The sequence below is a fragment of the Vidua macroura genome, chromosome 23, assembly GCF_024509145.1.
Source record: "Vidua macroura isolate BioBank_ID:100142 chromosome 23, ASM2450914v1, whole genome shotgun sequence".
Lineage (NCBI taxonomy): Eukaryota > Metazoa > Chordata > Aves > Passeriformes > Viduidae > Vidua > Vidua macroura.
The window spans coordinates 7,348,140-7,360,276 of record NC_071593.1 but is presented as its reverse complement, the minus strand read 5'-3'; the positions used below and the strand labels follow the sequence as shown (position 1 = coordinate 7,360,276).

General features: G+C 60.3%; 1 protein-coding gene across 2 annotated transcripts in view; it reads left to right on the top strand.

The window, feature by feature from the left end:
* The window catches only part of SAMD11 (sterile alpha motif domain containing 11), a 75,258-nt gene extending 64,434 nt beyond the window's left edge, over positions 1 to 10,824 (top strand). For both annotated transcript variants that reach the window (XM_053997775.1, XM_053997777.1), the window contains 6 exons: positions 1,222 to 1,337; positions 1,671 to 1,749; positions 1,936 to 2,645; positions 7,491 to 7,615; positions 8,811 to 8,921; positions 10,500 to 10,824. In XM_053997775.1, coding sequence (XP_053853750.1) covers positions 1,222 to 1,337; positions 1,671 to 1,749; positions 1,936 to 2,645; positions 7,491 to 7,615; positions 8,811 to 8,921; positions 10,500 to 10,736 — 1,378 coding nt within the window. In that variant the 3' untranslated portion in view covers positions 10,737 to 10,824. The remainder of the gene's footprint in view (positions 1 to 1,221; positions 1,338 to 1,670; positions 1,750 to 1,935; positions 2,646 to 7,490; positions 7,616 to 8,810; positions 8,922 to 10,499) is intronic.
* Positions 10,825 to 12,137: the final 1,313 nt, after the last annotated feature.

The window sequence follows — 12,137 nt, the reverse complement described above, 5'->3', positions numbered from 1 at the left end:
TCCATGCCTATGAACTGATCCATTTCCATGGGCTGATCCATGCCCATGAGCTGATCCATTTCCATGAACTGATCCATGCCCATGAACTGATCCATTGTCATGAGCTGATCCATTTCCCTGAGCTATCCATGCCCACGAGCTGATCCATGCCCACGAGCTGATCCATGGATGGCCAGGATGCTCCCATTGTTATCCCCCCACTGCAGTGCCTCTGCACACGCTGTGTTTGTTGCAAAGTCACAGGCACCTTCTGCCTCCCTCTCCCTTGGCCTCCAGCCTCTCCTGGAGCAGATTTTTCCAGGGAGATACTGTAAAATTAAAACAAACGGCCCCGCACTTGGCTCTGCCTCTGGATGCCCTGCAGAAGGTAATAATGTTGTAAGTGGCCATCAAAAGGAATTAAGAGATGTGCAGCCGGAAAGCAGATTTGCTCGCAGGCTCCCAGGGCAGATTTGACTAATGGAAGAGACCTTGGCTCTTATTCCCTTCCTGCTTTTTTTTTTTCCCTTGCCTTCCCTGCTGCTGCAAGTGCTCCCTTCTCTTCCCTGCCTCTTCTCCAGGATTGTCCCCTTCCCACCACACAGTCCTGCCTCTCTGAGTTTCCCCAGCCCCTGGCATCTGCTCTACCTGTTCTGCCTGGCTTCAGCCACCCTTGTCCAGCAGGATTCCTTCCCACTGACCCCACTGCCCTTCCTGCTCACATCCCTCTCCTGTCTGTATTTTCCTCTGCCTCACTTCCAGCTTTCCTCTCCACGATTAAAGCTTAGCCCAGCCAGGACAGGGTTTTTTTTGCAAGGCAAGCCAGTGATGCCTTCAGATCTTCCCAAACCCACTCTCCAAGCACAGAATTCCTTCTCAGGTGTGAGGTAGTCGAGGCAGAAACCCAAATGTGATGAGGGAGGGGCAGATGGAGCATCCTCAGCCTTCCCCTTTAAGCTGCCATGAACAGGAAAAATCCTTTGGACAGCCCGGTTGAAAGGCCACAGGAGCAAAGGTGGGAAATGTGTGGGACCTGTGGAGTCCTGGCTGCTTTCTTCCCTTTTTGGTCGTGCTGCTTTTGCTTTTTTCTCTCCATTTTAGAAGCTCTGCATGAGGGTGAAGAGGCAGAGAGCGGCCTCTGGGGCAGGATGCAGCTCATCTGCATCCAAGATGTTCTTCCTGAGCCAGGGCCCTTCGGAGCCGCCGGGTTTTCAACACGGCTTTATTTTGTGATTCCTGCAGGGAGATTTCCCACCCACCGCCTCTGCTGTCACCCCAGAACGCTCCCCACATCGCCCTGGGGCCCCACTTGAGACCTCCCTTCCTCGGGGTGCCTTCGGCGCTGTGCCAGACGCCAGGTGAGTGCTCAGGTGACGCTTGTGGGCAGCCAGGGCAGGGCAGAGGTGCAGCCTGTGACAATGTGCCCTGCAGCCAAGCAGCCCACCCACGTTTTCTGTGTCTCCCCATGACTGCTGTGCCGACTTCCCCCCGGTTCTGCGGCGAGAGGAGCAGATTCCTTGGCTGCTCTTCCTGGCCCTGTGTTCTGGCCACGCTGCCGTGGCAGTGAGGGGTAGCTGAGCTCTGGAGTAAAAAGCAGAGCTCAGGTGTCCTTTTTCCCTCTGGGGAGCTGGCCCTGAGGCAGCCGAGGGCCCGCGCTGACATGAGTAACCCGCAGCGTTCTCCCTGCCCAGGTTACGGGTTCCTCCAGCCGGCACAGGCGGAGATGTTTGCACGGCAGCAGGAGATGCTACGGAAGCAAAACCTGGCCAGGTAGGAGTGGGAAGGGCTGGGTTTGTCCTGGCGTGGGGTGAGCTGGGCACAGACGGCACAGCAGGGCCCGAGCGAGGCCCGTGGGAAGGCTGTGCAGGTGTGGAGCTGCCACCTGGCTCCTGCAAGGCTCGGGGTGGGGGAGCACGTTCCTCCAACCCCGCGCCAAAACTCCCTGTCCCCACCCAGGCTGGAGATGTCGGCCGAGCTCATCCGCCAGAAGGAGCTGGAGAACCTGCACCGGCAGAGGCTGCTGGCCGGAGACCCCCTGAGCCTGCACCCGGCGCTGCCCCCGGACCACCCCGCGCTGCGCAGCGTGCACGACGTCCCCGAGGGCCACGCGCTGCGCGACGAGCTGTCGCGGCGCAACGCCATGCTGGTGCTGCGGCACAACAACGCCCCGCTGCTGTCCCTCACCCCCGGCGGCCCCGGCGCCGCCACCCCGCCCAAGGAGCAGCCCCGGCGGGCCGGCGGCGGCCGCAAGTCCTCGCAGCCCCGCGCGGAGCCGCAGGGCCCCGGCGAGGCGCGGGAGCCGGCGGAGCCGCGCGCGCGGGACGGGGCCCAGGACTGTAACGACGAGGAGATGAAGGACTCGGAGAGCGACGCCGAGGCCGGCGAGGACAAGGCCGAGGGGCTGAAGGCCGAGGGCGGCTCGGGAGCGGAGCTCAAGGAGTGCAAGGACGGCGCGGGCAAGGCGTGCGAGGCGGCCAAGGAGCTGAGCGAGGCGGCCGCGGCGCCCAGCGTGCCCTGCAGCTCCTCGAGCGCGGAGTCCCCCAGCCACCTGCTCGGGCCCGGCATCGGCAAGGCCGAGGTGAAATACCTCCCTCCAGCCTCCCTGCCCGCGCCCCAGCCGCTGCCCTTCGGCTTCCCCTACACCATGAGCCCCTACTTCCATGCAGGTGAGGCGCCGGGGGCTGCGGCGGGGCGCGTTTGGCAGGGCTGCCCTGGGGGCTCTCCCCCCTGCTCGTGGCTGTGGTTGCTTTGTCAGGCTCTCGTGTTTGGAAAGGAGGAATTTCTGCACGGAGAGGGGGGTCAGGCGTCGGAAGGGCTGCCCAGGGAGGTGGTGGTGTCACCGTCCTGGGAGGCGTCCAAGGAAGGATGGACGTGGCACTCGGTGCTCTGGGCTGGGGATGAGGTGGGCGTTGGTCAAAGGTCAGACTTGATGGCCTGGGAGGGCTTTTCCAGCCTGATTCCCAGGTGCCCTATTCCAGGGCAGGGCTAGCTGGGCTCGTGCTGGTGCATTTCTGTGCCACAGGCACTGGGAGAGCCGGGCTGGATGGGACGGGCAGGCAGGGAGGTCACTGCCAGCTCTCTGTTCTCACTGCAGGAGCAGGGGGTGGCACAAATGGGGTCTCAGACCCAGCCAAGAACCCAAATCTACCCCAGCTAATTACCTGGCAGAGCAATTAGCAGGAGGCAGGACTCGTGGCACACAGGAGGGAGCAGGGGGGGCCGTGCTGTGCTGCTCTCTGCGCGAGGAGCTGCCTGTGAGCAGGCTGCCCATCCCTCATTAGAGCTGCCTCCCAGCCAGGAAGGAGGAAGCGATTTTTCAGCGACAGGCAGGTGGCCAGGATGATAAATATTCCTGCTGCCTTGGGCTGCCCAGCCTTCCTCGCAGGAGCCTTTTCCTCCCGGCCATTAAAGAGGCACGGGCTCAGCTCCGTGGTGCTCGTGGCTGGTGAGAGCTCTGCGGGGCGGCCTGGGCTGGGGCTGCCTCCCCTCCCTCCCTCCCCCAGCAGTGTGTGAGCTGCTGTAATAGCCCATTTGTTATTAGCACTTCGGATTTATAGCCCCAGCACATCCCGAGGCCCCGGCACGGCTCCGGGCTGGGTTTCCCTGCTCTCCCCTCCCGGGCTGTGCAGCCTGTGCCAGGGCTGGAGGTCTTTTCCCGAGGGCTCTTTGGCTTCTGACTGGTTTCTCACAGCTCTCCCTGTGGGTTTGGGCCCCGCTGTGCTGCTCCAGAGCAAATCCTCCCACCTGCAAAGCCTCGGCAGGACAGGGAGGCGTGGAGGATGCAACTCTGGGGTTGAGGGGGGACTTCAGCAGCTGAAATATCGAGGGTTGTATCGATCCGAGGGCTGCAGCCATCCCGGGGTGAGTGAAAAATGCGTTCTGTGCCTCTGGGGGAACACAAAGCACCCGAGGGCCAGCAGGCAGGGCTGCACCCAGCTCTCCCCCCGTGCCACGCAATTCCTGCAGCCCCCTTCTGCACAGGGACTGCTCCCTCAGGAGGGCTGCGAGGTTGGACCCTGGCCTGGAGACTGGAATTATGGAATAACCACCCGGCCAAGGCAGGTGACGGGGAGGAGAGCAGAGGGGAGAAGCATCCAGCTGAGAAGGACGCTGAGTTTGGAGCAGTTGGATGAGGAGGAGGAGGAGCTGCTCTGTCCCTGCTCTCTCCCTGCTCTGTCCCTGCTGTGTCCCTGTCCCTGTCGTGTCCCTCTCCTTTCCCTGTCCTGTCCCTGCTCTGTCCCTCCCAGAGCCGGCTCCATTCCCGGAGCTGCCTTCTGGGGCTGTGGCTCGATGACCTCATCTCCTCAAGGTTTCAGCCTCCTCCTCCTCCTCCTCCTCCCTCTGCAGCCCCGTCCTTTGGAAAAGGTGAAGGATGGAGTGTGCAGGAGGCTAAAATCCTTCTATTGATTGCAGTCTGGAGAGCAATTAACGCAGCCCTGTGCTGCTCCCGAGCCCAGCCCTCGCCCGGGGGGCAGGAGGGGTGCTCAGGGAACGGGGAAGGGGCTGGGCACGGGAATGGGGGCAGAGCTGATCGGACCCGGAGGTGGGCTGGCTGCCAGGGGTGGCACTGCGTGCCCAGCTGGCGCCCGAGCTGTCCCCTGTGGTGCCAGGAGCTCGGGCCGTGCCGTGCCCGCGCCGCCGAGCCGCTCGTGCCGCAGCCCAGGGCTGGCAGCGCCGGGAGCTCTGCTCTCCGTGGCCCCTCCAGCCTCTGCCTTCTCCTTCTGGAGCAGCTGGGTCTCGGGAGGAGGGAGGGGATTATGAATGGGCTGTGCCTGGTGCCTGGGCTGTGCCGGGACACCTGTCCTGGGACGATGGATTCCTTCCAGCCCCGCGCGCCGGGCCCCAGCTGGTGGAACGCTCCCTAATCCATTAGCAGCCCGCTGGACCATCATTTATCAGCCAGGCAGCCAGAGCAGGCCTGCCAGGGAATGGCTGCTGCCCTTTGTGGCTCCTCGCAGAGCTGACATGTCATTATTGGGATGGAAGGTGCGGCCCCGCGGCCGCCTGGCACCCATTTGTTCTCATTGTCCCGGCTGCCAGAGCGGGGGGGGACGCCAGACTGAGCACTGTCCTCCCAAGGGGGCACAGGAGGGAGGGCAGGAGCCCCTCTGCCCCGGGGAGCTCAGGGTGGGCAGTGCTGGGGCTGCTCGGGGCACGCTGAGGGGAAGGGACCGTGAGCAGCCCCAGAAACCCTTGCCAGGGTCATGGCTGAGGGGTGGCAGGGCTGGGCTGGGGCCGGGGGGCACAGCTGGACACCAGCCCTGGCTGAAGGTACCCAGGGTGGACCTGGGGAAGGTCTGGTGAGTGTCCTGAGGGGTCTGGGTGGGAACAGAGCGCTGGCAAGGAGGTGTGAGGAGAGAGGAGCAGCACTGTCCCTGCTCCAGAGGCACGGGCAGAGCTGGCAGAGGCAGCAGCCGCCACAGAACCCCAGGAGGGGTCGGGTTGGAGGGACCACTGGAGCTCCTCTGGTCCAGCCGCTCTTCCAGGATCTCCTGAGAGCCCCCTCTGGGTTGTGGGGAGCCTTGGAGAGCTGCAGCCAAACCATCCTGGCTCTGGGGCTGCCACTGCTGCTGTGGCTGTGACAGGGATCACCCTGGGCTCTGGAGCTGTGCAGGGAGCAGCCAGAGCTGTCCCCTGCCCAAACTGAGGGGTGCAGCTGCAGGGACAGCCAGGGGAACAGGAAATTGGGAAGGGAGATGCGTGGAAATGATTGCAGAGCCTCTGCCTGCTCCCCGTGCAGGCTCTGCTGGTTTAAAGCATCTCCTTGGCACGATAACTTCCCGTGCACATCCCGAGCTTCTCCTGCTTCCCTGGATGTGCTGGAGGCGTTGTAGGGAGCGTGTGGGGCCCTGCTGTGGCTCTGCTCCTTTCCCTGCCTGCTCCCTCAGCCCTGGGCTATTTCCCAGGGAATTGGCTGCTCCCTGGCCCCTCGGCCTGTGCTCCCCACCGTGGTTTTGTTTAATCCATTTTTCCTTTGCCAGTCCGTGTGCTGTCCCAGCTGCTGTGGGCAGGAGCAAGGGTTATATCCATCAAATCCGCCAGGGAAAAGCCCCAAGCCCACAGGACAGATGATTTTGTCATGACGGGCTCCTGGGAGAAATATTTTTTTCTCCTGGCAATTCCATTCTCCATGCCCTGAGCAGAGCAGCTCATACCCCTCATAAACTCCCTGCCCGAGAATCCTGGGCGTTCTCATCCCTATAAATGTCCTTGTGCTCTCCTGGTCCAAGCACCCCACAGCAGCCAGTTCCAGGTGTTAACAGTGGCTTTCCCCCGCCCTAAAGAGGTGTTTTGTGGGATTTGGTTTGTTCTGTGTCCTCGCCTTTCCCCCCCCTGCAGCTCTGCATTACTGAGGTGTTCCTCTCCCCGTTTCCATTCCCTGTGCCTCTCCCTGGGGTTTCTGGGAGCGTTCTGTCAGGCTGCAGGGCCGGGGGGGCTCCCCCAGCCCTGGGAGCCTGTCACCCTCGGTGTGACAGCGGTGGGGCTGCCACCGAGCCGCCCTTGCGTGCCGGGGAGCTGGCAGCTCCTGGTCACCATTCCTGGTCCAGGCCAGGAGCCATTGGCCTTCTTGGCCAGCAGGGCACACTGCTGGCTCACGTTCAGCCGGCTGCCCGGCAGCACCCCCAGGTCCCTTTCTTCTGCCTGGGCACTGCCCAGCTGGCACTGCCACAGCTGCTCCGAGCACGCAGCACTCCCGAGGCAATTCCCAACAGCTCGGGCTGGCCAGGCTGGGAGGGGAGCCCTGGGGAGCAGCAGCAGCAGGAGCAGCAGGAGCTCCCCGGCCCCGCCGTTGTCATTCCCAGCACGTTCTGGGAGCGGGGCTGGCCCGGGAGCCCACGGGGCAGGCAGAGCTCCGTGGTGGGTGTCTGTGTGTGTCTGTGTGTCTGTGTGCGTGTGTGTGTGTCTGTGTGTCTGTGTGTGTGTCTGTGTCTGTGTGTGTCTGTGTCTATGTGTGTCTGTGTCTGTGTGTGTTTGTGTCTGTGTGTCTGTGTGTCTGTGTGTCTGTGTGTCTGTGTGTGTGTGTGTCTGTGTCTGTGTGTGCGTGTGTGTGTGTCTGTGTGTCTGTGTGCGTGTCTGTGTGTGTGTGTCTGTGTCTATGTGTGTCTGTGTCTGTCTGTGTGTCCGTGTGTGTGTGTGTGTGTGTGCGCGTGTGTCTGTGTGTCTGTGTCTGTGTTTGTGTCTGTGTGTCTGTGCGTGTGTGTGTGTGTGTGTGTGTGCAGAAACTCCTGCAGCCTCCCCTCCCCCTGCTTCCCCCGCAGCTGAACAACATTAAACACATGAAATGCATTAGCTGGGATTTTTCCTGCCCTCCCCCAGCCGGGGACCTCCAGGAGGAAGAGGCCTATGAATTGACCCTGCCCAGCGCTTTAATTGACAGGTCATTAAAGATGAATGTGTGGCTGGAGAAAAATATTCGGATCGCAGGCTGGTTGTTGTCCGTGTGGGATTTTAATGATTTATGTTCCTTTCTCCTCCCCTCCTTCCCACCCCCCTGGCTCCAAACAATCCAGGCACCATGGGAGGTCTGTTTCTGGATGGGGAGGAGAGCCCAGCGCTGGAAGACATCAGCAAATGGACAGTGGAGGACGTCTGCAGCTTCGTGTCCAACTTGTCTGGCTGCACTGAGTACACTCAGGTAAATCCCAGCAGGTCCTGGGAGGAGCATCCCTGTTCCCTGGGAGCCCCATTCCCTCCCAGCTGCGCTCGTCCCTCCTGGAAGCTGCATCTCAGAGCCCTGCAGGGCCCTCCTGGGTTTTTCCCCTCATGGATTGCTGAACTTGCTGCCAGCCAAGGTGTGGGATGGGGCCTGCAAGCTTCCCTGGAATGCTCCACATCCAGGAGAGTCCTGCAAGCCTGGCTGGAATGCTGTGGTTCCACAGCCAGGAGAGTCCTGGAACATTCCCTGGAATGCTGTGATTCCACAGCCAGGAGAGTCCTGGAACATTCCCTGGAATGCTGTGGCTCCAGAACCAGGAGAGTCCTACAGAACTCTCTGGAATGCTGTAGTTCCAGAACCAGGAAAGCCCTGCAGAATTCCCTGGAATGCTGATTCTAGAACCAGGAGAATCCTGGAATGTTCCCTGGAATGCTGTGGTTCCAGAACCAGGAGAATCCTGCAGAATTCTCTGGAATGCTGTAGTTCCAGAACCAGGAAAGCCCTGCAGAATTCCTTGGAATGCTGTGGTTCCAGGAACACGAAAGCCCTGCAGAATTCCCTGGAATGCTTATTCTAGAACCAGGAGAATCCTGGAATGTTCCCTGGAATGCTGTGGCTCCAGAAAGAGGAGAATCCTGCAGAATTTCCTGGAATGCTGTGGTTCCAGAACAGGAAAGCCCTGCAGAATTCCCTGGAATGCTGATTCTAGAACCAGGAATGCTGTGGCTTCAGAACCAAGAGAATCCTGCAGAATTCCCTGGAATGCATCCAGAACCACGGCTCAGGCAAACCAGGGACCTTCAGCACAGCTCGGAGTTGCCCCGGCCTCACCAGGGTTCAGCTTTGTCTCTGCCCTAGAGCTGGGGGACACCCCAGGGGATGCTTCCCCCACGCCCAGGCTTTTTGTGGAGTGTTTTAGGGAGGGTTTTGGCTCCTGCAGAGGCGGGGAAGGGAATGGGTGCAGTGAGTGCTGCTGGGTGTTCCCAGCAGCTCTTTGCAATAAAAATCCACTTGGCTGCAAAGGGATGGCTCCAGGCTGTGGATACAGCACTGGGAACAGCCCTGGTGGACAAATACAGGCTGAGGTTTTCCGAGTTCACCTTTTCCACGGTGCCAGGGCAGCACAGGTGGCTCAGGTGTGTCCCTGAGCCGGGCCCTGTGTGTGTCCCCTCAGGTATTCCGAGAGCAGGCCATCGACGGGGAGACCCTGCCCCTCCTGACAGAAGAGCACTTACTGAACAACATGGGGCTCAAGCTGGGACCTGCCCTCAAGATCAGGTCACAGGTAGGGAAATCTCCTCTCTCAGAACAGGTGACACCATCTACAGCTGTCCCTGGGGGTGTCCAGAAACGTGGTTATGGAATATCATTTATTAAGCAGTAATTCAGTTGCAGTTCTGTCTCAAGAACGCTTTATTTGTCCTTGAAAATGTTCCATAGCCTCACCTGAAAGCTGTCACAGCTGTTTCATGGAGAAACCACTGACAGGATTCAGGAGCAGAAATAAACAGTCCAGGATGAGTGCTGGGAGGGAATAACAGGGATGCAGTGGGAAGCTCTTAAAATGGGCTGGTTCCAGCCACAGCTGTCCCATTCCTTCTCCCCTCAGTGGGACTCAAACCCAGAACATCTCTGCTGGATTCTTTCCCACTGAGTGCTGGGAAAAATCCCTCCTGACACGTGTGGAGGCCAGGCTGTGCTGAGTGCCCCGGGGAATTGTGTCCTGGAGGGGCTGTGGCTGTCACTGCACCTCCCCGGGCGCAGGGACAGCGCCAGCGCTGGCACAGCTCCCCAAACCCACGCTGCTCGTGCTGTGTTGGAACAATAAGAGGCTTTACTGCTTTCCCTGCAGCCCTCCCTGTTTATGAGGGGGCTCATAAAAAGGGTCTGTGGGCAATTGTTCCCCGTGGGTCAATTCAGGAGGAAATAAAACTCTTATGTTCCTTAAAAAACAAGAGAGCCCTGAACAGCTCAGAGATGGGGCTTGGGGCGGGGGGAATGTGAGATGCGAACTTGAAAAATTCCTTCAATTCCATCAATAGTGTTTAAAGTTGTATAACAAGGCAGGGCTGGGGGTTGGATGGGGGGGGGAGCAGAGCCCTGATGCTGCTCCCTGAATAATGTCCCACTTGTCTGGGTCCAGCAGCAGCCCCTGGTTTTGTTTAAGCTCAAATGGGAAGCAGCTGTGGAGGTGCTGGGAGGCTGTGGGGCCTTTGGCCCGTGCTGGGAGGCAGGAGCTGCTGCAGGAGGGAGAGGTTCAGGAGTTTTATTTTCCCTCCCTGCCTTGGCCTTTTGAAGAGCAGTTCCTGCTGTTCCAAAGCGGGCAGGCAGTGCTGTGCCCTCAGCACAGGGAGAGCAGAGTCCTGTTGAGGTGTCCGTGGGTGAAAGGGCAGGAATGAGGCAGCCCCGCTCAGCTGGGGTGTCCCAGCACACCTGGAGCTGGGACAGGGGGGTCCAGGGCAGACCCGGGGCTCCAGCAGTGCCCAGGAGCAGGAGTGCAGGACCAAAATCCTTGAGGAAACGAGAGGAGGGAACCTTCCCTGCCCTGGTTTTCAGGTGCATGGGAACGGGTTTGCTTCGTTCCAGTGATGTCCCACAGAACAGTGCGGGGTGGACGGGACCTTAGCCCCATGCAGTGCCACCCCCTGCCATGGGCAGGGACACCCTCACTGTCCCAGGTGCTCCAAGCTGTGTCCAGGCTGGCTTTGGACACGCCCAGGGATGGGAGAACCTCTTCTGCCAGCAGATGAGGCACAAACCCGGCCTTCTGCACAAACCCGGGGGGATTCTCCTCTCACACCCCCCCCTCTCCTGCTCTCCCCCATCCCTCACCCGGGTTTTTTTTTCCCCCCTTTTCCCGCAGGTGGCCAAGAGGCTGGGCCGGGTGCTGTACATGGCCGGCTTCCCGGTGGCGCTGCCGCTGCAGCCGCCGGGGCTGCGGCCCCCGGAGCGGGAGGTGGCCCCGGGCGAGCTCCGCCCGGCCTCCACGGGCAGCGTGGCCTCGCCCTTCGGCAGCGCCGTCCCGGCCAGCCGGGGCTCCCCGAAGCAGGAGAACGGGAACCCTGCCCTGCTCAGCGACAGCGCCAAAGCCCCGTGCTGACCCGGGAGCAGGGACCCGGCACAGCGCAGCCTCCCCCAGCGGCACGGGAGGAAGGGAGGGCTTTTCTCTCCTTTTTCTTTTTTTTTTTTTTTTTTTGATGCATTTGCTTTTTTTTTTTTTTTTTTTTTTTTTTTTTTAATTGTGTTTGGGGAAAATAAAAAAAAAAGAACCACGGAGATTTCTGAACTGTCAAAAAAAAAAAAAAGAACGAAAGGGAAGGAAGGAAAATGATCCAAAGATGTTGTCGTGGGACGACGCCAAGTGAAGAGAAGGATGCTGGAGGATGGAGGCAGCATTCCCGTTCCCTTCCACACTCCTCGGTGGAGCTGGAGAGCCCTGCACAGGGAATAATGGACAGGCTGCTCTTTGCCTTCAGGAACTCCGGGCTGGGACTCCACAGGGAAGGGAAGGGGCTCTGCTCCTCCCACCGGTACTTCAAGCAAAAAAAAAACCCATCCACACCCACCCCAGCCAACCTCTCCTCCTCCCGGCAAACTGGGCTCAGTTCCTCATTCAGGTGTTCTATGCATCTCTAGCAACTTTGAAAACAATACCAAAGACAGACAAAAAGGATATAAAAGACAAAAAAAAAGAGACCAAAAAAAAAAAAAAAAAAAAAAAAAAAAGGCAAGTTCCCGTCCATGTTTACTTGGTGCAGATGGTACAGAGCCACCCTGGCCTGGCACAGGGGCCTGGCAGTGCCCAGGAGAGGGGACTGTGCCCGTGCTCCAGCCCTGCAGAGGTGGATTTTCCCCTGGGATGTTTGGTTTGCTCGGGGGGGGAGGAGGGGGCTGGGCTGGGGGGGGTTTGAAGCCTTGTTCCAGAGGTGGATGTTGTGCACATCCCTGGGCACCTGGGCCAGCCCTGGCAGCAGAGGTGGATGTTGTGCACACCCCTGGGCACCACAACCAGCCCTGGCAGCAGAGGTGGATGTTGTGCACACCCTGGGCACCAGAGCCAGCCCTGGCAGCAGAGGTGGATGTTGTGCACACCCTGGGCACCAGAGCCAGCCCTGGCAGCAGAGGTGGATGTTGTGCACACCCTGGGCAGCACAACCAGCCCTGGGCCAGCCCTGGCAGCAGAGGTGGATGTTCTGCAGACCCTGGGCACCTGGGCCAGCCCTGGCAGCAGAGGTGGATGTTGTGCACACCCTGGGCACCACAGCCAGCCCTGGGCCAGCCCTGGCAGCACAGGTGGATGTTGTGCACATCCCTGGGCACCTGGGCCAGCCCTGGCAGCAGAGGTGGATGTTCTCCACACCCTGGGCACCACGGCCAGCCCTGGGCCAGCCCTGGCAGCAGGGGAGGGCACCCAGGCTGAAACAATGGGCAGAGTTTTTACTACTGTGAATGAGCTGGGAACTCCTGGGGGTGACCTCCTGTGACTTGTACAGTTGTGAGC